The sequence below is a fragment of the Filicampus tigris genome, chromosome 17 (genome assembly GCF_054856515.1).
Source record: "Filicampus tigris isolate MCC_2025a chromosome 17, RoL_Ftig_1.0, whole genome shotgun sequence".
In the NCBI taxonomy this organism is placed as follows: Eukaryota; Metazoa; Chordata; class Actinopteri; order Syngnathiformes; family Syngnathidae; genus Filicampus; species Filicampus tigris.
Genome location: NC_141233.1, coordinates 9,605,005 through 9,631,777, shown reverse-complemented (window position 1 = coordinate 9,631,777; position 26,773 = coordinate 9,605,005). Strand labels below are relative to the sequence as shown.

The following is a 26,773-nucleotide window of genomic DNA, read 5'->3' as shown; positions in this document are numbered from 1 at the left end:
ACAGAGCCCAGGACACCCTGAACCAATTACTCTGGTCTTGACAACGTGTCCACGAACGCAAACTGCCAAGCTAAAAATTCCAAGCGGGGAGGATTTTTCAAAATATCCTTTGGCTGTGATGACTGTAATTTCCAGCTGAGCACTTTTCAACTGTGACAAAGCACACGTCTGGTTTGTCGATTGTTCCACGAAAGTGTCTGCTTCACACATGCCTCGATCGTTCAACTTGCAGACAGTGTCGGTCCAAATAGGTTAAAAGTTTTTGCAAATGTGATAAAAGTCATTCAATCTTGAGGTCAAATAGCTTTTGAGCACTGAGCCACACAAAGAGACCGTGGGTTGGATTTAACAATAGCATAGGAAATGATAGGTGAGGCGAGCGAGGGTTGGAAAGAGGGATGGGCCTGGCAGCAAGATGCATGTTAGATGTGGAGGCACTGAGTGGAACGTAACATATTTTCCTCCTCTGGAAGAAGGGGAGACTTGTAAGGATTTGAGCAGCTGTCTCGTCTTGTTTGTTCATCATCTTTCATCTAAATCGCTTCACAGGAAACAGGATGATGCTCCCAGCCAGATTGGGTAACGAGACGCTAAAATATTTGTTTGCCTGAGTATGGCAGCGTTTGCATGTGGGAGAGAGTTTAGATAAAGGGGCTATTGTAGTAGCATGGCATTATACTCATGGTTGTCATCCAATTATGATCCAGTTATGTCGTATTTACTGTGTCATATCCGTGCGAGAAGTTCATGTATATTTCTTTATTTTTTTCACATCTCCCAGGTGCTGTGCCAACTAAAGTGAAGTACACTTGAAGCAGGTGGAATCACCTCATAGCCCAGAGAGTGAGAACATGAGCTGGAAGCACCATGAATGGACGCTTTTGTTATAAGTTTGCATGCTCTTCAGGCTGCCCTTGGAGCTCATTTGTCCAGTAATGCACTGTTGAGGAATTACGGCAGATGAAGAATTTGCTGAACAGGATTATGAGGTGCACGCGTGCCTGAGTGAGTACAGCATATTTGTAAGTTAAAAATGTATCAGGAGAGAGGTGAAAATATTGTGAATATCAGTACAGTACCTAGAGGTGCATTTTAATCTCTTAGCACTGCTGAAAGGGTGGACATTAGCATTTTTATAAGCACAATGGTGGACTTTTGCTTAGCAACATGATTCAATTTGCAAGCGGACTATGTAGTGTTTAACAAATGTATTTTGAATTTCTGAAAGTTAAAAAAAAAAAAAAATATATATATATATATATATATATATATATATATATATATATATATATATATATATATATATATATATATATATATATATATATATATATATATATATATATATATATATATATATATATATATATATATATATATATATATATATATATATATATATATATATATATTCCACTATGACAGACTGGACATGTTAAACTTGACAACATCCAGATACACACAATATGATTTCACAAAATTACAAAAGTGTAAATACTCTACTAACTCTGTAACGGGCAATTGTTTCATCCTCCATTTTAGAACGAAAAATGCTGGTCGTAATGACACTAAGAACATCAGAGCGTTTCTTAAAGGACACTTAATGACAGAGTAGAGAGGAATTTCTGGAACACATGCAAATTGTTCAATGTCACAATGAAAATAGAAAAAACAGTTCAGGATCAAAGTTGCTTAGTTACAAATGATTTGTGGTGGATGATAAAAGCACATAAATAAGAATCACTTATTACACACAATGTAGTAAGCAGAGCAGTGAGTGGCACATGCCAAAATCACGTCTAACAAAACATAAATGGTAGAAAATGACTTTACTTTGCTACATTTTCATGACGACTGAGTGATTTTGATGAGGCACTTTATAGTTCTATTGACCCACAATATGGCCTCTAGTGCATTGAATCTGTCTAATACAAGTGCTTTTATTCAAGATCTGTACAAGGTGATCAGAAACTGGTGCACGTGTGTGAAGCCGTCTGATAATGACGTGCACGGCCGCTGTCGTAAAAGCTAACTGTTTCCATTGCCATCTGGTCTAGTCTCTCGTCTTTCACCTTTCTGCGGTCATTCATGCAGACATCCTGCACACATCTCCTGCTCGGTGACGAATATTCTTTGTGACAGCAGGTCACATGAGTTCAGCAGTCTACACCATTCCTTAGAAACCTCAGAAACCACTGTAACCAGCAGATGCCCACGGCGGTCCAGTTCAAACTCCAACGAGAATGCGAGGATGAAAGTTTTTTATCGAACGTTACGTGATCAAGATAACACTGCAATAACACTGCTTATTAATACACTGCCTGTTGCTCATTAAAAAACGTGACTCCACCAGTTTCGAAACACGGCACATTAAATAGTCCTTTAGTATGATATCGAGGGGGAAGCAACTGATTAGAATTGATCTTTGGCAGTAATATTTGTCCGTACATTTGAAGTAATCTTAGCTACTTTAATACCTATTGAGTGGTTCTTTTCAAGTAGAGCTGTACAGATGTTTATTGTCATATATTCTATAGAATGGAATTAGTCTATCTGTATGTACGGTGCAAACACATTGGTTCCACCTAGCAGCAGTTTCATTTGCATGGAGCCCAAAGTAGGATTAGAAAAAAAAAAGAATAAGAAAAAAAAAAAGCCTAACCTATGCATGGAAAAATAATCTAGAACAAGTAGAAGAAAAAAAACAAGGGTAGTTTACCATGTGGGTTATTTATGTTAATATTATATATATATAAATATATGTGCCCATTATGCAATAGACGAATTAGAAAGCTCAATTGGGATTTACAACACTTATACGTATTACATTTTTAGTTGCGCTGATTATTACATTTGGAATCTTATGGTGCTTCCAAATAAAACAGCTTCACAACAGAGTTTTTTTTTTTTTTTTTTAAATACAAATTGGTCTGGTTTCTTCACTGTTTGTTGTTGTAGTTTTCCTTAGTGACTCATCATCTGTTTTATTTCCTCCATCTCTTCTCTGGGCCTGTTTCATGGGAAAAGTGGGCTCTTTCTCCCACTCACTTCCACTCTCTCCATTGGCCTTTGAGTCCATCCTTTCCTGGGGGATGCCTGGAAAGATGTGCATGTGTTTGCTCCCTTCCTGTGGTGTTTCTCAATCCCATCATGCAATAGTTATGTCACCATGAAAGATGAAATCACCATTTTAAATGGAAATACCCCTTTTTATTTCATCAAACATAGAGCACCCCCATCATTCCTATCTGCTCTTCCCATTCTGTTAAAGGCTATTAACACCTGCTTTGCCATCAAACTATTTACAGAGAAGAGTTTGACTTGAGCCTCTTTTGACCACCTAGGGTGGTCTTTGAAAGTTGTCCCGTGGGATTTTCTGTCGTCAAAGGAAGGACAAGTCGAAAAAAAAAATACTGTAGGTCAGGGAAGTAACTCTGCACCAGGATGGGGAGGAGAAGGGGCTGGGAGGAGGGAAAAAAAAGTCAAGGAACTCAGTGGGAGAATAAAACCAGCTTCAGGCCAGACATTAACAACAATGTGGACACCGCCGTATATGGAATACTGGATTGCAAACTAACTCATGGATAATTATAACTCTTTTTGGGACTCTGTGAGAGTAGAAAGATGGTATGTACTGCATGTGCATCAGTATAAAAAAACAAATTGTAGAATGTTTAGCGATACCACTTGCTTTTCTATCATATTGCGTTATCCTCATCATTTCATCAGCCAAAGCATATATTTCTCTAATTCCTTCCTCGTTTTGCCTCCCTAAAGCAGATGTGATTTCTCTTTAAAAGTCACAGCCCAGACTCTGCGGCTGGTGGTGTCTATTTTCAGAAGCTCATGGCCGCTCTGAAGGACATAACCGGCCCAATAATGACAGGTTGCTTTGGAAGGCCACGCATTTGCACGCATTTAAAACCCCTCTCTGGCTTTGGGTGTGTTCGTTGAAATGAGCGAGGCTTGTGGGAGGTGGCGAGAGCATATGCGTGCGCATGCGTGAGTCACACACACACACACACACACGCGCGCGCGCGCGCGACACACCGGCCCCGGCCGGCTCTCCTACCGCGTGTGACTGCGTGGCGCGCATGAGGCCGTGAGCGTTGACAGCCAGTGGGGGCTGGCAGGAGACACGCGAAGTTCTCCGGTGTCAGAGCACGGTCTGTTCTCCGTGTCACTGGGTCCACTCAGACTTAGAACACACTGGACGGGATTGTCACATAAAGCGGTTTCACCCGGCATTCTCATCTGGAGTGACATCAGAAGCAGACACAACGCCCTGTTGTCTCAGCCAGTTCAGGCTAAACTTAGAAGGCCAGCAGCTGTGGATGGTTTGGGGCTTTTTAATGCATTTCTGTCAGTCACTGATGTGAGAATAGCGCAACGAAGTGCTTGGGCATTTGCTTTGCTGCATCAGCCGTGTGATGTTGTGCCATGAAGCTGATGTGGTTATTTGGTGAGTCTTGCAGGATCAGTGGAAAATGTCTTTCATTAAAACTCATTCACTGTCAAGCAGATATTTATTTGTCTTTTCACAGTCCAGCCATTCAATCCCAGACATTTTTTAAATCTTTTTTAATATTTTTCAAACGTTAGGGTAAAAGAGGGTCTGGCACCGAATGAGTTAAGAGAGTCATTCACACTGATGCTACTGTGCGGCAAAGCAAAGCAATCTTCTTTGGTCCATTTTATCCAAGTGTGTTAGCATGACAACTGTGCTCAACGGTTTCACCGTAATGTGTTGGTCATTCACTGCCATGGTTGAATAGTCTCTAAATTGCGCAAAACTTCACAGTTCTAACCGCTTTCATCCCTGACGTCCCACACGCGTATATCATGCAAGGCCTCCGGGGTTAGCTTATTTTTTACACTCGTATGGCAGTTTAAAAATGTAATGCCACACACGCACAGCACCTTCTCTGCTCAACATGCTTGTATTTGCCATTGATCATTTCCATATTGGAATAGCTTGTCGGGGCGGTTTTTGAAGTCGTGTTTTGACATCAGAACAATTCGGACGTTAACCAACATCCTGGAATGATTGCGTTTCACTTTAAAGGGGACCTATTATTAAAAGTCGATTTTTTTATTCCTTTTTTACAAATAGTGGAGTTTATGGAAGGCTTTGCCCATCCGTCAAGATCTGCCACCACTGCCAAACTCCACTTTCTGAATCGCTGTCAATATCAATAGGTAATCAGATCTGCTTTTTTTGTTGTTGTTGCTGGATGCACAGATTAGCATCAGCTCGCATAGTTAGCTTCTGATAAGCAGCAAATGCTTGATTGCTTGATGACGTTGTTGACGCTGTGGGCTGTTTGCGCGTGGCATGCGCCGTAGTCACGGATCGAATTGACAGGTGTACCGTAATTCAACGGCTTGGCGATTAAGTGCTGACTCCGGGGAAAATACAATCTTTGTGAAAGAAACTGGCTGCTTAACATGAATCCACCCTTAACTATGCTTGTAGTCATCATGTTAATGAAATCCATACCAGCCATTGACCCAGCAGTCTATGGGTGTGGATGACCAGTGACTCAACTTTAGAGACACGGCCTCACCCTCAAAACCGGCACATTTTCAGCAAAACAAACTAGGGGGTGTATTCCCGTCAACTGGTTGATCATTTATTTATCCCGACGAGTCAAATACATTGGGTGAACTGATGATCTGAAAAATGTGTGAGTGAAAGACGCAGGGGTCAGTTTTTGATATTTTGAGGAGTAACGTGGCTGTTTATGTGTCCACATGTGGCCGTTTGAGTCATGTCTGGAACATGGTCGATGCTTGTTTCCCCTCTCTTCCTCTCTTCTGATGTGACCATGATACGCAGACAGCTGGGTGTAATCTGTAACATCTGTCTGCAGACATAGTTTGTATCTGTGTGAGTCATCTTGGTGAAGGTAGAAAATGCAATGTGACCCTCATGTGTTCAGCACCTGCGAAGCAAGTCTGTAATTGCAAAAGAGCAAAACGCCACTTGTGTTGTCAAATCTATGCTCATCATCAAGAATCTTTCTCGCATTGAGCCGTAAATCAGTGCCACCATTCTACCCAACAAGCCCTGGAGAAACAATCCCCCAGTATAATAGACAGCATCACGTGGGCTTATAACTGGGGCATGAGGTTCTCTATGGAAGGCACTGTTCCCATTGTAGTACAACTGTAGTGGCAGGATTCCCAGCGCTCCCGTTTATTTCCACTCCTCTCTTTCCATGTGCGTCCATCGGCGTGTTGCCTTCAGGAGCATCAGGTGTCTGATAATTCGGACATCAGACCAGCAGACATGGAACGCAGGGGCAGGGGTCAATTGGAGCGTGGCCGAGAGACACACCAGGTCCTGCAGGTGAGGCTTTTGTCACAATTAAAGGAAATGCGACTGGATCGAAATGATGCTAATAGCTATGCCACTTGCTACTGAAATCAATCTAATGTGGATGACAACCTGCACGATCCATCGGTGTTCTACTTTATGAGATGGACTATAGTTGTTGTGCTTCTCCTGAATTATAAAGACATATTTGAATGGGGGAAAAAAAATTCTACACTTAATCATTCCAATTCATCTTGCTTTGACAGGGTACTCCTTTAGACCTGATTGAGACTGGCAAGTCCCTGAAAGTCCAGGCAGAGCGCCCTCACCTGGTCAGTTTGGGAAGTGGACGCTTGAGCACAGCAATCACCTTGCTGCCACTGCAGGAAGGTAAAGATGTGTGTCCAGTATGTGTGTGTCTCAAATGACTGCTGCAATGTTCTGTTTGGTGTGATAATCAATGCGTGTCAGTATAAGGTATTGTGCACAGCTCCACCAGTTATCAGTCTATCTGTTGGTCGGTGGTATAAAATAAAACATGACATAATATAATGCTAACAATATTTATTCGTACCCAAAAGGAGAGATTCCATTTAGAATTGTTTTGTTTTTTCACATGCCAAAAATGTGTTGACGACACAGTGCCGAGGAAACAAAAATACTGTGGGCGTCTTTCCAGAAAATAGTCTCACTTCCGAGAGCTCCAACTTTCCAATCCGGACTGAGTCAATCAAATGACATCAGACACTACCATCCTTAGCATATCTCTGCAGCGTACCACCTGCCACTCTGCACTAAGCTATGTGTCGATGACGTTTGTAACCCCGCCCAGGCGGTGTTGACCTCTGTTACGAGCGAGCTCCGGCGCTGCCTTTGCGCGGCGTGCCTAAGAATACATCACAAAGGTATTCACGGGTGCACGTGGAGCTCCAGTAAATGACGCTGGGAACATGTTGTTTTTCTTGCAGGGAGAACCACACTGGGCAGTGGAGACACTGACATCTCTTTACTGGGCCCTGGAATTAAAGCTCAGCATTGCTACATTGAAAACCAGGCGGGCACCATTACCTTGTACCCGTGTGGGAACCAATGCGCCATAGATGGACTCCCCGTCACCAAACCGTATCGTCTATCACAAGGTAGAAGAAAGCCTTGCTAAAACGACCCACGCAAACAACAACAAACTGTTGAATATAAATTGTGCTCTCAATTCAATGAGTGTCCCAGTCCAGGTTCTTGCGTTTACAATAACATGCCTACTTACAGCAAAAAGGGCATCAGCACAGTCCCGCCCACTCCGTTGAACCGTTCCTTGGGATCTGAGCCAGCAGCTACACCCAATGTCATTTAAAGCTATCAGTCGATGTGTGTAGAGGCAGCAGCCGCTCAGTATAAAATTTTTTTTTTAATCCAGAGGACCGACATTTCAAGAAAAGGGGAATTTGCTTTTTTAAAAATTTTTAAATATAAGTTGCATTAATGCCATGTGGATATTGAATGCCTTTTCATTCCATCTGTGGACTATCCATTGGATGAAAACCATCATCTCAGGAATTAGACAAGCCATTGGAAATGCTGAGCAAGGAGTCATATTCACTCACTGATTAATTGCACGTGAGTTTGAACTTTTTGATCACCAAAGTCTTTGGCAAGACAGTTTAAACATGGTAACACTTTAATCACATTAAACATCATGTTATTTTTTTTTTTGCTAACTTACCCTAAATCATATTAAATTCCCACATTAGATACAGTATATCTGTACTATAATGATATCCAGAGCTGTCTCAAATGTTATGTCCTTTCCGAGAATATAATACTCACTTTGAGATAGAATATTTCTGTGCTTTATTTAGCTGTATCAGAGGGGTAGAAATAACAATCAATAATTGAACAATAAACAATCTATCTTCCATCAATCTTATATATAGTATCTTCGTAAAGGAAGTGGATCTACTGTGTGATCTGGAAAAGTATGTTTCTTTTGTCATATAATTTTTTTTCTTTTAATCCAGTTAAATTGCATATGGCGACGTATCTATCCACAATGTAGCACCAATGGATTGCTCAAACATTCTAAGGATGTTTTTAAGGAGGCATAAACACCTATTTAAGTTGATCGCGACAACTAGTAGTTGCTCACATGATCTTTTTCTTTATTGACAGGCTGCATGCTGTGTTTTGGTCAGTCAACCTTTTTCCGCTTCAACCATCCTGAAGAGGCCCTGAGGATGAAGAACATGCTGCCCGGGGGAAGCCAAGCACTAAGCACATCAAAAACACAACATTCCGGTAAAGAATCCATATCCATATTAAAGTAAGATGGCCAGCAACAAATATGTGGTTAATTAGCTTCTTCTGGGTGTTTGGGTCTAACCTTACAGTATTGTAAGAGCATAAATTCTTGGCCAGGACATATCACCACAATCAAGTCTTTTAATTGGGTTGATTTAATTATAAATAATAATGCTCTACAAAAACAAAATGTCATCATTAAAAGCAAGGAATGGTTTACATTCATCAAATCAAATCGTTTTTGCTCTGAATTTTCACTCCCATATCGCCGCTTTTTTGGTCTTAGAATTTTGAAGAACCTTTGGTCGTCATCCATGAGTTGATTCCAAAATAGATTGTTGAGGACTAATTATCTGCGGCCCAGATTCTAGGGAATCTGGTTCATTTAAATCGCTGCTTTACACTCGAGGTGTGTCCCCATTGTCAAATACAATTATTGTTTCAGAATGGTCTACAAACTCTCAATTTACAAGGAAGATATGGCATTTTTATTTCATCGGAGATCTCCCAGACATTTCCTACCTAATGTAATAATTAATCCAATTACAACCTCCATCCAAAATGTAATATTTTGCAGCTCACACCGTTTATAGCTAACTAAGATATCCACAATATTAGAAACACCCCTGAGTGTGATGCTGTGTTTCACCCCACTGCAAACTACTACAACATTTTTTATTAATACCTCTCAATAAAAATATACTTATCTTGGACCACATCAGACTGTGTGCGCTTAATGAATTGGCTAATGAGTATAACCCATTATGAGTGCAACTGCGTTCAACTTTTTTGTTCCAGCGATCTTTATTTCATTCTTCTCTGACCTTATTGGACATAAAGAGCCGTAAAAAGCCACACCCTGCCCAGTGTTGGGCCCATTCTTTCCTGACCAAGCCCGGATTTCATGTGAGGCACATGGCTGCAGCTTTTATATTTAGCAGCTCCAGATCCCTGAAGGATTACTACACAACTGAACAGCATAACATCCCGACCACAGAACACGGGCCCCTAGACGTTTATCACTACCTTAGCCAACAAAGAAACAATGTCTGTACGTGTTTGCACTAACATTTTCAAGCAGGCCTATTCTTCCTTTTAGGGGCTGCCAAATGTGTCGGAATACATTCCTCCTCTGTTTGTTTACTCGCAACTGTTCTTCTGAGTGTGCCTAGTTGTTTATTTAACAGCAATCCTTATGCACAAGTGTTTCTCACCCCCCTCCTGCAGACTCCCATAGCATCCTGAATGGGACTCACCAGTCTTTTTCCAGCAATGGCGGCTCCAAAATCAGCACCTTAGCGAAGGACATCCACGGCAGTCGCTCACAGAAGGTGCCATCATCCCCCAAAACAGCTAAAGCCTCCCTTCCCCAGCCTTCTCAGAACGTGCTTAACGGTAGAAGCAGCACCGCAAGAGATGAGAGCAACAGCACTGTGGGAAATGCTCCACTTGTGCCTCCCCGGTCCAACATGCCTGTGCCTCATCCACGGACATCCATCTCTATGACCTCAAGTTGTGCTAGCGATGGGCAGCGAGTACAAGACAGCCCGAAGCTTCTGAGGAATGCCAGGTCAGAGGTCACGTCAAGCCCCACACTGCCCGGCAGGAGTTCCGGACAGGGCATAGGTCACAACTCTTCACCGGCGGCTCCGTCCAGCCCTCAACTGAGAGGTTCCTCCCTCCAGAGGAGACACCCAAGTCCCAGGCGAGAACCACTTCGGACTCTCGAGTCGAGCGGTTCCACCAACCTTCCTCCTCTGAGTCCTTACACGTCCCGCAGAGGGACTCCAGGATCGCAGAGTTTGACCGGCAAATCCGTCCAGCAGAGCCCGAAGACTCATCGCAAACCCGCAGCCCCCTCTAAGGCTGAGGCTATGAGGGCCTTGTACGCCCACAATCCATCCCCCGTGAGCGCCCTGGAGACCGGAAGCAGACATCAGACTAACACCCTCATCTCAGGTCCTCTGTTCGGCTCATCTCCTGCCACGAGCCCTCCCAGCCAAAGAAAGCCCTTTCGTGAGAACATCGGATCATGCAACGACGCCAATATTGTGAAACCGTATTCTCGGGAGCGCAAGAATAGCATATCTGCCATTAGCGACAATGAGGATGAACTGCTGGAGTACCACCGCTGGCAGAGAGAGGAGAGGCTGCGTGAGCAGGAAATGGAGAAGCTGGTAAGTGAGGCACCTGACAGTAGGAATTTCATGATAAAACACTTTGATCCAGATCAAATCCAAATTGAAACTTTAATCTTGTAGGTGGCTCATTATCTATTGCTATGTCTGTGAATGTGTTACATCTGCCTATTTTTTATATTTTTTTTTAGCCAAGGTGACACCCTGCACTGGATAAGCAGTGTTGAAAATGGATGGATGGATGAGTTGGACACAATAGAACAAAAAGGTCTTCATTGATACGGTGCAATTCGACATCACTGCAAACTAAAACCTGCAAACTAAAAAATCATGCTGAATTGTTACTTGACAGTATAAATCCATCGAGCCAGCCATTTTTTTATATCACTTATCCTCACTAGGGTCACACGTAAGCTGGAGCCTGTCCCAGATGTGAGGGGTACACCCTGGACTGGTTACCAGCCAATTGCAGGGCACGTGTAGCCACATTCACACACAATTTAGAGTCTTTAATGAACCTGTTTTGGGGAAGAAGACTGAGGTTGATTACAGTATTACTTAATGCTTGCGGGTATACAAAGCTATCCCACTTTAATAGTATCAAAATGACAGTATGGTGACACATGATTTTAAAGGACAAAAGTATGTCTACTTGTTTCAATTTCTCCCCCCTCTGCATGTTTGTATATTGTTTTATGGCAAGACTGAAAAAAAAAAATATAGAGACAACATGCATTTAAAAAAAATAATCTTGCCTTATAAAAGTTTTATTAGTCTGTCTGGAGCTAAAAAAAAAAAAACAACAACAACAAAAAATTAAACAAAGAAAAAAAAAGGACTTTTAATATTTATTATTTAAAAGTACGTGACGCAAATATTAAAGCGGAAGACTAATTTATACATGCATACCCTCCACCCTTGTCTTAATCTTTTGACTCACAGTCACTTGCTCGTCACCCCGCAGTGTAACTGGCATAAGCGGCGCGGGTAGCGCCGGCTGACACATTCTCCTCAAAAGTCTTATGAGCAGAGTGAGCATAGCTGCTTATTACTCAACACTATTTACAAGCAACGTGAAATGACGTTCGTTCATGCTTTCAAAGCAAGCGTATGTTTGCCCATACAAACGTGTCTAGATGACACACTTGCTGTCCGTCATCTAGCCACGCCCACTGTAGGCCCCCCCGCTCCAGCTGGCTTTTGACAGCTGAGGTGACCACAGGGGCCAGGGGGTGGGTGAGAACTATTTCAGGAACTCTGAGGTCTCTGATGACAAATAAGAGTTACTGGCAATATGCAATTGAATGGGACAGTTTACAGTCGTCGATGGGCATGCAAACACGCGAAGGCTTTACTTCACACTCGTCAGCCACGACATGAAGTTGTTGCTTGATACAGCCATGCATTTAATGAGAAGCATTGATTAAATGTAGAACTGTTCTAAATAAGAAAATGAGGAAAGAAAGTCTTGTTTTATAGATCATGATACTGTATATATTATATGTATAAGACTATGCAGTTGTACCTAACATTGTGACCAATTCTTCAGCTTGGCATACAGATACCCGTGATCTGTGTTTAACATTTGCATTAGATTGACTACTCAGCTGGATTTTTTTTCTTTTCTGGATGTGCTGTCAGTCAGTATAAACAAAGGATGTTTTTTTTTTTTTTTTTAAGTAAACTTCCCTATGGTGCTTATTGGAACCTTGAGAGCAGAATATGGGAGAACAGTTTGCAGGAAATATTTTCGTTCTGTTGGGACACTAATAATTTTACGACCAAATTTAGCAGCCAGGAACAAATCAGGAAAATACATTTATTTATTCACTTGTATGCAGTTACCATGCTGGCTCAAACTTTGGAATGGATTAAAAACATGATACACAAGAGTAACAGGACATTAGAACTATAGTGGACCGTAAATACGACTGACTCATGAGAACATGTATGTGAATATATAAATGTCTTATCTTTTCTAACATAATTTAATTTACATCCATCGTTAACAGCTTTAAGACATAAAAAAAAAAATCCCAAAATTATATAGCAAATAGCAAAATTACATAAGTGAGGACAAAGAGAGGATTTCCTCTTAGCGTGCAAAACATCTGGGCTGTATAAGCATGTTGCGCTTCACCTCTTGATAAAAGCAAAGGTCACTGCAAGGGAGAAAGTGACAGAATAGAAAAGTTAATTTTAGAATTATCACAACGGGGGAAGTTGCCTCACTTGTAACACAGTCTGAGTATTTCAGCTCTTGCAAACTCGCAATTCTTAAATGAAGTCTAAATGTTACGAGCTGTTGAATCCAAAGAGGTCTCTATCTTCATGACCTATTTATTTAACATTTCGGTTCACCGCCGTTTAATGACCACTTTTTATAATAAAACAGGACCTCAGCACTTCGAATTGTAGTTTTGCTCTCAGTTTGGTGTTTATTTTAGCAACTAGATGACTTAAAAGTCAGCTGCCTAAAAGTAGTTGTTTGTCTTGCTGGTCCAGTTGTTTTTGCCTGAACTCTAATTTGTGTGCCGCGGGAATGATAATTACGTATTCTGCCCTCCTATTTTGGTAAATGAGGGCGTTTGCAATTGTTTGCAGTGATGAGGGTCAACAGACTGCCTCTTGATCGCTTTAAAAGGCACTTGGGATTTGAAAATGGCAAACTTGCACATTTATTAGACTACCCATGCTTTGTATCGTGCCTTAGTAACGAATAATTAATTCTAATAACTAAGGCATTATCACGATTGCCCCCCTCCCCATTATTTAATTATCTTTTATTTATTTTGCTATTTGCTGGTTTGATATAGTTTCTAGAGCTAGTCGAGTGTCCATTTGGACACTTACATAGTTGACAAAATTTCCTTGCCTGATCAATGACTACAAAGTAGAGATGGAATTGATGAATATTAATCGTTCCAAACACTGCTGATAAAAAAAATGAAAACTGCAGTGTGCATGTTAGAAGTCGTCACAAATTCAAACTGATTTCATTATGCTTGCCCCCTCCTAAGACAAAATACACCGCCTTAGGGCCTCCTGCTATCACATTACAGCCGTCTAGCCGTTGCGGCTTTGCGACAGCTGCTCAAAACGGGACGGTGTCTCTTCAAGCGCAATAGGATCTACTGTACGTACCAAGTATGAAGCCCTCTTGATGTCTCGCCTCTCTTGTGTAGGAGCGACAGAGGCTGGAGACCATCCTGAACCTGTGTGCCGGGTACAACCATGAGGACAGTGCGATGGAGCTGGCGGAGGTGGTGAGGAGCGGACTACTAAGGGGAGGAAGGGGTGCAGGTGGCGATATGCAGAGGGCGAAGGAGAACGATGAGGAGGCGCAGGCAGAGGAGTCGAGCAGCACTGAGAGCACGCATCAAGAGGTGATGAATGCATTCGGTGTTATTTGAATTCAAGCCTTTTTGGAAAGAGAACAAGAAAGCTTTTTTTTTTTCATTAGTTTACGTGTCAGTATTTTAACATGATTTTTTTTTTTTTTTTTTGGTCTAACTAGATATTTATTTGTGTTGCGTGACTTTTTTTCTGATGATTTTTAATACCAACCTGACATTAGTGTGAGGAGGTGTCAGCCGATCAGGAGCAGATTTTCCTGGAAGAGGAGAGGAGCAAGATGTTGGCCAGGGTGGATGTCCTGAGGCACAGAGTCAGCGAGCTGGAGCAGCAGCTAAAAGAAACCAATCAAGAGGTGAAAAGCACATTTACCATTTCTTTATTCGGTGCCAAAGTTAGCCCCCCTGCGTGCAGACTGTGACTCATCACGCGTCCCCTCAGGTGGAGATGGAGCAGGCTCTGCTGCAGGCCGAGAGGCAGGCAGAGGAGGAGCAGGTGGAGGCCGAACGGGAGCTCATTTCTCAGCTGCAGCTCAAACTTAGCCAGTTGAACAAGGCCACTCAGAGGGAGAAGGACAAGGTTTGCACTCACAGCCACAACACTCTGAAGCGGAATAAACACCATACAGTCCACAACTTCAAAAGTGTATGCATGTGAATGTTTGATACCGTATGGGCTGAAAACCTACTAGAGTGCCGCTTTTCTCAGATTTCAACCGATTGTTTTGCGATTGATACTTGTAACAAAGCAAAGTTGATCTTGCATTTGAAATATGGTATACTCAGACATTTTTCCTCACATGCTTAACTGGATTTCATTAACACTTAACTGCTGATTCAGACCTTTGGGTGCTTTTAAGCAACATTAGCAAAGCATTTCAACTTCTAACAATATGACAACGTGCACGCTTCATTCTGCTTACTTAAACTGCCTTGGCCAGCAATGCTTGGTTGCATGAATTTGAGTTGTCTTTTTTATTGTCTTTTCAGATTATTGTGTGTGGACTAGGGATGGGCATTTGTACATAGTTTCTTGAGCGATAAAAAATGAATATTTTGGGATCAATATACATCACTATAAACTTTTTTTCATCATTATTTTTGGATGGCATAACATTAAAACTAGTTTCCACAAGGAAACCTTCCAAAAGAAATGCAGTGATTTAGTGAAACCTTCTTTTAAATTAGAACCCCCCCTACACTTTATTTGAGCGTCATGTTTAAAACAGAATAGTCAAGAACGAATGGCAAAATGACTTATATCCTTGTTGACAATTACGAGCTTGTCAACATGTTACCACAAACAAGTGACTAAAGGCACCCTAGCAACAAAAATCCCATACTTGCAATTGCAAAATACTGAAACTGCACTTTTTCATATATGTGCTAGCTTACTTTGACATTTTGGTGAATCTTACTCCATCCACTTTCCATTGAATGTATGTATAAATAATAAGAAAATAATAAAAAGACAAAACCATACATATTTCAATCTTTCTTGATTTTAAGAACGTCTGGAACGATCTAGTCTCTTTCATGTAGGGCCTACTGTAGTCTTTACACCGTCATGTTATATGCATATGTGGCACCAGGCCCCTGACAAATCCAAACACCTTTTTTATTCACCTCGTGCATTGTACATGGCTGAAAAATTGAAGCATTGATAATAAAGACCTTGGGAATACAACCAGAGGGGAAAAAAAAGTTATACACAAATTCCATTGCTCAAAATGGCAGCAGAGAAAAAAACCACAACACGTGGTTACAAGCAAGTGGTCACAAAGACCTTTACAACAATAATGTTCAAAGTGTGCAACAAACTTCGAATTTAAAAGTTCCCCTAATTAACATTTCTTTATTTTGTTCTACATTGGTATTACAGAATGTATATTTGTAGTTCAATTTTAGGCAGCTCACAGGAAGGGCCATAATTGCTTGTGCCCTCTGCTGGTTACATCCAAGTATTGCATTCCTTTTGGCTAAATTGCATCTGTAGCTAAACGGAAAACGGCAACAACTGCTAAGCAGATTTATCATGCCCGTTCCTAGTGTGTACACACTCTTTGTGTGCGTGTGTTTGTGTGTGTGTTTCCATATGTTTTTAGGGGAGGGCTAATGTCTCGGCTGAGCGGAAGGTCCTGGAAAAGCAGAGGAATGAGTACAATGAGCTGAAGAGGCAGTTTGATAAGTGCCCCTTGTCTCTAAGGGAACAGTTACAGGAGCAGCTCAGCAGGGTCAGTGTTCTCACGCAGCCCACTGGCTGGCAACAGTGAGTTACCATATACTGAACACCAAAGAAAGAGGCACATGCAGACAGACGTAACCATTATGTAGGAATAATAATAAATGTGCTCTGATTTCTTCTTTTGTTCTGCCTATCATTCTTTAATGATCTTACTAGTCAATGCCTTTTGTAAGTATGACGCTACAGGCTATGCATTTGCCACTCAAATCGCTTTACATCTGCTGGTTCCCTTTATCGGAATGAAAATCAACATCTGACTGTAATCATTCATCTTATTAACACATTTGCTCTAAAACTGCGCATGCACTGTACTACAACAATCCCCTTTAATCGTTTAATATTTTCAGGCACTACCGGATGTTATCGCATGTAATGTGGAGGTACAAAAAAAAATCTCAATACCTGGTCGGATAGCAGGATATGCCGAATTAATAACATTTTCATCACATTGGTGTTTTTCAAAAACAATTTTGCAAAGTGGCAGGGATTAACAGTTGGATGATGCTTCTTGATTGCTGATGATTCTTAGCTAAATATTTTATGCAAACTTGTGTCTGTGGATGAATAGAAAGCCGAAGCTCTGGAAGCCGGCACAAAGCAATTTGAGGAACTGGAGTTCTGCCAGCTAGAGGAGGAGAGCAGTCTGGAAGAGCGAAAGGAGACCCAGTCCTCGCAGTTTCTTCAGGAGCAAACCGAGTATCACTGCAGTGTGGCCAAGAGGAAGGTAAGAAGTGGGAGGAAAAGAAACTTCGATTATAACGGGTGGGTCATCGAGCGGTGCACTATGCTACACCGGCAACTTAATAAAGCTTAACATGACGTTTCTTCTCAGGAGAAAATGGCTACTCTGGATGCCCAGGTGAAGCAGCTGGGCTTACAAGCTACTCACGACTGCGACAGGATGGCGAAAGAAAGGGCGGCCACTCTGCAGCTGTTACAGAAGGTTCCAAAAGCGCCACTCTAACTACAAGTGAGAAGCACGTTGCACAATATGCGCTGGATCATTTTCTTCTTCTTCGTAGGAGCAGGACAGGTTGTGCGTCCTGGAGAGCAGGTACCACAGCATGACTGGTGGTAGGAACTTCCCAAAGAGCGACAGCAAAATGAAAGAGGTGAGTTGGAGTAAAAGATAGCGTTAGTAAAGGAGGGCTACACACACACGCGCGCACACACTTTAATGTTAATTGTCCTAACCCAATAACATTTTTTGAACAGGATTTACTCCATATCAACGAACCCGAGCTTGTTTATGAGGACGATCCCTCTGATAGCCCTTGTCCCTCCTCTACCCTACAAGTCCCTTCCCCTGAAGTCTACCCTGTTAGGCTACAGGAGGTAAAAGCGAGTGGGAAAAAAAAAAAAAAGAATAAACAGAATATGACTTCCAAGCATGTTCATTTTAAATGTAGAAGCCAAGTGTTTGCTTTCTGATTGGTGGCATGTCTTATCTACTACACAGGGTGCATCTTCAGCACAATGAAATGAGATTCAATACAAGAGCTGTCTATGTAATGTGAAAAATCCTGTTTTGGTTGACATTCTCACAGTTACTCTGTTAACAATATGATTATTGTGCACTGTTAAGTTTTTGGTGTAATGACAGCAGAGCTCTTTCTGGTGTGCCCGCCTTGGCCACCTGGTGGCAGTATAACGCAGTTAGACGGATACACTATTTTTGAGACATCTCAACTATAGCAGCACAACATAGGCTAGATGTTACTTAGCATTAGCTTGAAAATAGCAGATTGAAAGACAAAGCTGTGTGGATCTTTTGAACACACAAGTTGCAATTCTCTTTGTTGAGTTTGACAATGAACTTCCACTGGGAGTGGCAATAACCAGCATGAAGCCTCAAAAAATGTTCACTATTTGCCTTGTAAAGTGAGTTGAGTTCCCTGCCACCACACTGCTAATACTTCAAGTCAAAGCAAAAAACCTCAAGAAACATTGTTTTTAAACAGTTTGGTCTATACGTGATATGCTTTTTGATGGTACATTAAAAAAAGGTTTGATACAGCTCTCGTATTGGATGTCATTAGATGGTGTACCTGTGCCTAATGTAGTGGCTAGCCGGGCTTATCTCCGCTTATCTTTGGCTGTCGATGCAGGAGTACCTCAGGATGTCTGATGTCTATAAGATGTATGGAAACGCTTGTGTGCACCCTCCCTCTTCTTCCCCTGCTGCCCTTGACTGCCTCCCCCTTGCTGTGGCTGACGCTGTGCCATGTGAGGTAGAAAGCCTGCCTGATCTCTGCCATACGGTCGCGCACTCTCCCACTTGTTTAGGCCTCCTAATGGAAGCCGCCTCCTTTTCCCCCACTTTCTGCTCTTCCCTTTTCTTCTCTCATGCGTCTGTGTGAAGGACTACATCACGGTGGGACAGTTAAGCCACATTATTGGGGTGCAGAGACTTGATCCTTCCTCTTCCTCATCTATTGCAATATTCCAACTTGCCTCCTCTGACTCCACCTTCACATGCCACTCAAGTGGCCCTTCCTCCCTTCTCTCTGCAAAGGTTTGTTGCTTCCTCCAACCATTAAAGAGGGAAGTCAACCCAAACATATTTTTTTCACAGAATATGTTCATGCAGGCCCACTAGTCTATAAACATGGCATTCTGATTAATATTGTGTTTGTGGAATATGAGGAAGTTTTAGCTAGCTCAGGTGGCGGCCATTTTGTCACTTCTGTCGACTGAAGATGGCATCGAAGTTGCTCAGGGCTCAGATAATGACCAATCATGGCTCAGCTTCTGAAAACATGTGATTGGTCGTTATCTGAGGACCGTGAGCAACTGTGATGTCATCGACAGAAGTGACAAAATGGCCGCCCCCTGAGCTGGCTAAAAACGGGTGGATTTTGCTGCTTAACTCATCAGAATGCCGTATTTCAACTAGTGGGCCTGCATAGAATATATTCTGGGAAAAAAATATGTTTGGGTTGACTTCCACTTTAAGGTCACATCATTTATCAAAAGCCTGTTGATTTTCCACTCCTATTATTTCTGCCTAAATGACTGGCCCTTGTTGATGATGGCACACCTGCTGCTTCACCGCCTCTTTCTATTTTGGCCGGTCTGCTTTTCATCACTTCAGAGCCAGCCTGAGCTGAGCAGGAATGCAATGCCTCCTATTAACCTCGAGCGCTGGTACCAGGACATCATGGCCGCAGGGGAGCCTCGATCATGCCCTCCACCACTGCCCGCAAAATCTTTTTCTGCACGCAGGCATGGGCAGGTAAACTCATAATTTGCACTGTCTTACTGCTTCTTGTACTCTAACTGGTGGTCATGTTAGAATACACACCAAAAGCGAGCTCAATGAAAACAAACATGACCACAGCACTCTGCATTTTTGTCATAAAGTAGAGTGAGGTGGAAACGGGCAAACGGCAACAACATATCATAAAAGATCCAAACATCAACTTGATTAGATTCCTTTGATGTCTACTCAGTAGAAGAAAGGACGGAATAAATTGAAAATGTCACTTCACATTAACCTTTATTGTATTGATCCTGCAAAAATGAGTTTCTGTTATCGTCAGGGATTTTTGTACTGACTTTTCCCAATAAATCATTACGTTTAGGTGAAATTCCACATGATATAAAAAATTACGAGTTTGTTGTTTTTAAACAAATTAAATTGTTTAAAGCAGTGGTTCTGAAACAGGGACTCACAGGGGTTCACAAAAGAATTCACAACAAATTATGTGGTATCCTTAAAAAAATGCAACCCTATATATGGGAACCATAACAAACTAAACCAATTAGCACCTACTGACCTTAGTTTTGGGCCAATTAAAAGCCCTGATATGATCGTGACGCATCCTCACATAAATCTGACATCCCAGCATGAAATACGTTTTTTTGCACACCCAGGCCCACCCATGGCTCCGCCCCTGGTGTGACTAAAGCAGCTTTTTGTTCTTTCAGTTACTGAAGTCCAAATCAGATGGTGAAGTTGGTCACCCGGCGTCATGTCCTCCTGTAAGCTCCGTTACCACTGCGCCTCACTCCACTCTTACACTTGATAAAACCTCCAAGGTGAGAACGTTTTGTCCACACAAGTCCAATGGAATCGCATGCATGTCAGGTATTCAAATTGTCATGCTTCTCTCCATCTCTAAGGGATTACACTTAATGCTGAAAGAAGTGTCAAACCCATTGGACATGGACTGCAGGAAGCTGAATAAAGGTACTTTGAGTCTATTAGCCTCTAGGCAAGATGTCAAACTCTCGGGCCAGGCCAGGCTATTTTGACACAAACAGGAGAAATTGCCAACTCTACTTTGTGTCGTAATAGTCATGGTAATGACTTGACATTATCAGTAGAGGGCACTCTACTTCTATGACACCCGTCTAACCACTTTCCTCTTGCACAGATCAATCTCCTACAGTACATCACTCCATTTTGCATCATCAGTGTCCACCTAGCGGCAACCAGGCGTACGACACCTTGAGCCTGGAGAGCTCCGATAGCCTGGAGACCAGCATCTCCACCAGTAACTCAGCATGCACCCCAGAAAGGTGAGAGACTGCCTGTCCCATCCCCTAAGGAGTCGTTTCAGTCTTTCTATTGCCATTGTAACTTAATTGTAGTGAGGACAATTGTGTTTTGGTACTTACATCACAATGCATTTTGTTTGTTTTCTTCCTAGTGCTTCCGGCTTGGAGACCCAGAGGTTAGAAGAGATGGAGAAGATGTTAAAGGAGGCACAGCAAGAGAAAGCCAGGCTCATTGAGCACAGAGTAAGATCTCAATTGTTATCAATCAGAGATGGTTACTTATAACCTTGTGACATCACAAAACAACTTGCTCTACTGCAGGGATGGGCAACTTGCGCCATGCGGCCCACGGCCACACTCTGAGTGGCCCCTCGGTTAATTTTCAGAATAGTTTTTTGAAAAAATGTACTCCTTTAATTATTCTTTTTTTTTTTTAACAAACCCCACAAATTTTCAAGAAACGCAGATAAACATTCAATATACATTTTCCATGAAAAACGAGGGGGGGGGAAACGGCTGTCGGTGGGGGCAGCATCTCGGAAAAAGAAAAAGGGAAGCAATCCGTGTAATGCAAATTCGTGGGTGCCGAACTACGAGCACGCAGAAGTTGACTGTAGTTTTAAGTCGTAATATCACCTATCACCTCTAAATGACAGACACGTCTTATACTGGCTCTTACACTGCCCCACGGGAGTAGGCTTAATAATTTTGAGGGGGATTTGGAATGACACGCAGGACAAACAAAGTACTGTAACTCTATAATATTACAATTTTGAGTGAGCTGATTGTTGTGAAAAAATTGCAGGAAATGAGTTCTGGCACTTTTTGTTGGTCTCTTGTTGAGCAGTCTCGTGCCATCCTTGAATGGTAAATTTTATGCAAGAAAGCCCTATGTACTGGAAAAAGAAAATTAAAGTATTTTTATGTTTGCTTCAAGCCCTTTGTTGTTGGGTCAGGATCTTTAATACATGCATTGAATATGCATCATCAAAAATGAAATATATACTAAGATCACATGGTATTTTTGTCACACATCTCGTTCGGAACTGCGTGATCCTATGTGTCCCCCCTCCAGTATTTAAGTTGCCCATCCTTGCTCTAATGAATGTTCAAACCCAGAACCTCAGAACTGTCAGTCAGACGTGCTAAATACTCATCCACCGCGAGACCAAGTCTTAAAACTTTGAAGTACAACCCTTCACCATTGAGATAAACTCTCTCGAGGTGGCGAAATGCTGTTGTAAGTTTTGTTTTGCGTCTTTGAATTGTTTCTACATGTTGACATAATGTACGTTCACCTGTAAGACTGTAAAAGCAGCAAAGGAATATTTTACATCAGCAAAGCATACTCTTTTATACACACACACTTCAGCGATGTATTTGACAAAACCTGCGATTGGGATTTCAACTCTCAGGTGGCTCCAATTGACTTTGTATTGCAATATTTGCCTACCATTAACAGATTTTCCCCCGTTTCTCCCTCTTGCTATTTTTTCTGCGTTCTCCTCTCCCAATCTGCTCCCAGGAGAGGGAGGCGCAGACTCGGCGGCATCTGCTGGAGGAGGAGCGGAAGAGGCGCGAGGAGGCCGAGAGAAGACTTCTGGATGAGACGGCCCACAGGAGGAGGCTGGTGGAGGAGGAGGTGAAGATGAGGGAGAAACACTTTTCACAGGTCAGTCCAAGCAGGGAAGGCGGGGCGATAACATGAAGGGGGATAGCACAAAGAAAGATGCTTGTACTGAAAAATATATAAAATACACATTCATATTCTGATTGCATTTAATTGTCTGGTTCTCTGTTATGACTCACCAGGGGAAAAAAAAAATATTCTCCAAACAAAAACAAATACTCTCATGCCAAATATGAATCGTAAACAGAACTGTAGAATCCGGTTAAATTTGAACAATATTGCTAAACAAAATGTCTAATTTTAAACGGGCGTCCCTCGCCCCGAAAAATAAACTAATGACCGTCCACTGACAAATGGCAGACAAAATAAAGTGGGCTTCCGTCTATGCTTGGTTCATCTATTTTCACATTTTTCCCTTCAATCGTCAGCAAAACGGGCGTTTGACGGACCGGTCCGTCACATAAGCGGAGCGCCCAGCTTTGATCATACTAATTATATTGTGACACATGAGTGACTTAATATTAGAAACACAAGTGTATTGACTGAGATCAGTTTTAGATTCCGCATCCAAAAATGAGTTAAAAACAGCTGAGGAACATAACTCAACAAAAATCATGTTCCCCAGTGTTTGTTATTTTAAAACTGTCAAGTGTTTAAAAACATGTTTTCTAGCCAGCGCATCAATGACTTCCCCTAAAGTTGTAGCATGTTGTTCATTTTGCCAAGATGCCAAACCAATGAATGTACAAATATAAATACCGACAGAGCTGATCTGTGTTATAAAATAATCTCTCAAAATAAAAATTGTATGATAACATTATAATACAGTATACTGTCATATGATAATATTAGTGTGTGCACAACTCTGAACATGATTACAACATTTCTAGGACCCCCCTGTCAGTCATGAGCCCTTAGAATCAACCCTCCCTTTTTTTTTTTTCTTTTTTTTTTTAATCCCCTGCGCAACAAATACCAAATGCCTTCTTTCCTTTGCAGGCCCGTCCGATGACCCGCTACCTGCCCAACCTGAAGGAGGAGTTTGACTTGCGCGCGCACGTGGAGTCGTCGGGCCACAGCATCGACACGTGCCCCTTCGTCATCCTCACGGAAAAGATGTGCAAAGGTCATCTAGTCAAGATGGGAGGCAAAATCAAATCGTGGAAGAAACGCTGGTTCGTTTTCGACCGCCTCAAGAGGAATTTCTGCTACTATGTGGGTAAGCATCTATTTACGTCATGATCTTATAAGGGCTCATAAATTGTATATTAGTATTTTCCAATATTTATTGAGCCAAACCATTAAAAAAAAAATCCCCACTGAAAAGAATAAAGAATGAAAAAAAGCTGTTCTTTTCAATTCTTCTTTTCCTCTAAAAGACCCCAATAAATCCATTAGGCCCACGGATTAATTTAGAGAGGGCGTCCGATTAAAGGGATCAAGCTGGATTCCGTGCTTTATTATAAACTCGGAACTTTCTGTTTTTAAACTTTTGGTTCCAAACGTGACGAATGCACTTGAGCCAACAGCAACACCGAGGGTGTTCTGGAGCTTGTTATGTTTCTCAATGTTCATCTGGAAGCGGACGCTAATTAAAACTGCACTAGGTGACTGACTTTTCTCGCACTTGTGAGTCCAAATCGACGCCGTCAAAATAGCGGCTGGATTTTAAATGAGGACAGCAAGTTATCAGAACAATTCGTCAGTGTGTTTGGACGCGTTACTTTACGACCCAAATAATTAGCGAGTATCTTGAAATCACGTGCGGCCACGTTCCCTGTGTGTGTGTGTGGGAGCTCACTTGTCTAGCCCTTTCACCCAGCTCACTCCCGATGAAGACGATGGTGATGATGATGATGGTGATGAAATAAGATGCAATGGTTTCCTGAGAAGTGTTTTTCTTGGGTGAAGGCTAGCTCCTGGCTTGTTCGTGACTGGTAAAGTGAAACTTGCGTTTGAAAAACATTTATCTCATTACTAAGCACTTTTGGCTCACGGAAAAAAGCGAAAGTGGGGGGGCGGGGGGTTCGTTGGCACCATTTCAAAAGGTTGCCTTTAATTTTCAGTGCATCTTTGTCTCTTCATGCATTTTTGGGGCTTATTTGAATAGCAGTGTGATATCAAAACACTTTTTGTTGACAATGAGATGTCTAGCCGCTTCAGAAGTTTGATCCTTGGAGCATCTTTGGGTTTGACAATGGGTGTGTTTGACTGAGGGAAAACAAGTCCGATTAATGGGATGTTTAAGACTTCAGGCAAAGCTTGAAATAGACTTGTACTTGCAATTAACTTTTATCCAGGCTCCGCTTGGATTATCTCTTTGAAAAAAAGAAAAAAAACTTTGGTCTACCTCTCTTTCTCTCCCGCTATCTTTTTATCAAAAGTATTTGTATTTACTTTCTGTATTTACCTGTCTGGCCTCCCAACGTTACTCTATGTGCAACTTTTATATTTTACATATTGGAAAATGTACAAGAGTATATGATATAGTAAAAGGGTATCAATAGTGCTCAAGATTTGTTGATCAATTGAAACGTCAGATTCAGTATTATAAGTTATATTTTGTCTTCTCTCCTAGACAAGCATGAGACCAAGCTGAAAGGACTCATTTACTTCCAGGCCATTGAAGAGGTTTATTATGATCACTTACGCATTGCTGCCAAGGTAACTGTCACGTCTTCATCTCTTCTGGACTACTCACTCATGGCCAACATGAATGTTAAAAAAACAAACAAACAAACTTGATTTGAATTTCACTCCAAATCCATAAGTGGATCTGTGGCTCGGCGTCAGAAAACAGGTCAGCCGTGAATGGGCGTTACCTCTGCCCTGAGCAGTTGTGATGTCATTTTCAGTCGACAGAAGTGACAAAATGGCCGCCCCCGGAGATGGCTAAAAACGTGTTATTTGTCTTATTCCACAAACACAATACTTATCAGTATCCTTTGTTTCAAGTAGTGGGCAACATACTCTTGAAAAAAATAAATGTTTGGATTGACTTCCACTTTAACGTCACTTAATGTCAGAAAACCGCGATGCATCTTCACCAAAGTTTACATGCACATCTCTGCTCATGCCCACTTCAACCTCCGAAACTATCAAAACGATCTTCACAGTATTTTGGATTTAATGGGCATTAAGCCTTTATCTCCTCATAGACGTTCACTATTAGAAAAAAAGCTTAACATCATTTTATGTCAGAACTGTGATCAGTCTCTACGAAAATCTAGGTGGACATCTCTGACTATAACCACATACATCTCTGAAAATATCAGTATCATTAATCGCCTTAGACTGTCCCCAAATTGAGCCACAAGACGCATGTACTATTTCACGAAATAAATATTAGCGTTTGTAAATGTAGGTCAGTAGACCAACAAAAAAGGCCTTACCATCCATTACTGACAAAAAAAAATCACATGGGGCACAACATGCTTGCATATTTGTCGTTGCTGTTTTCTGACATGTCTCAGAGGATAAAGATGCAACAGGTGCATGTTGCTTTCTTTAAAGACAAAGAAACAAAGAATCTGACCCTCTCCGCTAAATCCTCCAGAGCCCCAACCCGTCTCTGACCTTCTGTGTGAAGACTCACGACCGCCTTTACTACATGGTGGCGCCGTCCCCGGAGGCCATGAGGATCTGGATGGATGTCATAGTAACGGGCGCCGAGGGCTACACGCAATTCATGAGCTGAGGGGCCTCGCGGAAGGATGACAGAGGGTGCGAGAGCAACGACGGAAGGTGAAATGGATGTCACAAGGACGCCGATGATGTGAAGGCCCGGTGGGCCGCTGAGAGCTTTAAGTCCTGACAGAAGTGCTCGAAAGGAACTCTTGAAGGGGATCAGCCAGCGTGAGGGAGCGCTTCTCTCCATCCATTACATTCTCTGTGATCAATACAGCATTGTTTAACAGAAACAATTTAAGAACGCCGATCTTTTCGATTGCAGTGTTGTCACTAACGTTTCTTTTTATATACATTTCTATTTCCGCTTGTGTTACTTTTAACCAATTTGAAACACCACCAAGTAAAGGAAAAGTACTATTTTTATTTTTTATTTTTTTGAATGTTGCTTATTCATTTGCAACTTGCTGACAAGTAATTTCTTGTTTAATCTTTATACTGCAGCTTTGACATCAGGAAGATGATTATATATGATTATAATTACAACATATCTGTATTCTACACAAATATGTAAAAAAATTATCCAGATTACGTTTTAAAGTCTTATAATGTAATTGTAAATCTACATATGTAAAGAAATAAAAATATATGGTGCTTCTCTTA

General features: G+C 41.8%; 1 protein-coding gene across 11 annotated transcripts; it reads left to right on the top strand.

Annotated features, from left to right (window-relative positions):
* Positions 1–425: 425 nt before the first annotated feature.
* On the top strand, positions 426–26,773 carry LOC147133278 (pleckstrin homology-like domain family B member 1). 11 transcript variants are annotated; one of them, XM_086012850.1, is made up of 26 exons: positions 426–579; positions 782–1,005; positions 6,251–6,352; positions 6,586–6,709; positions 7,288–7,458; positions 8,486–8,611; positions 9,842–10,791; positions 13,938–14,138; positions 14,330–14,461; positions 14,548–14,685; positions 16,211–16,339; positions 16,919–17,074; positions 17,183–17,293; positions 17,373–17,462; positions 17,566–17,685; positions 18,459–18,581; positions 18,713–18,865; positions 19,445–19,585; positions 20,281–20,391; positions 20,476–20,542; positions 20,730–20,874; positions 21,006–21,096; positions 22,379–22,525; positions 23,483–23,702; positions 25,062–25,147; positions 26,040–26,773. In XM_086012850.1, exons 3-26 carry the CDS (start codon positions 6,293–6,295, stop codon positions 26,178–26,180), a joined length of 3,933 nt encoding a protein of 1,310 aa, XP_085868976.1. In that variant the 5' UTR covers positions 426–579; positions 782–1,005; positions 6,251–6,292; the 3' UTR covers positions 26,181–26,773. The 11 variants fall into 11 exon arrangements, with proteins under 11 accessions (XP_085868976.1, XP_085868977.1, XP_085868975.1 ...); XM_086012851.1 differs by having other exon boundaries at positions 782–1,022; XM_086012849.1 differs by lacking the exons at positions 426–579; positions 782–1,005 and adding an exon at positions 3,507–3,627.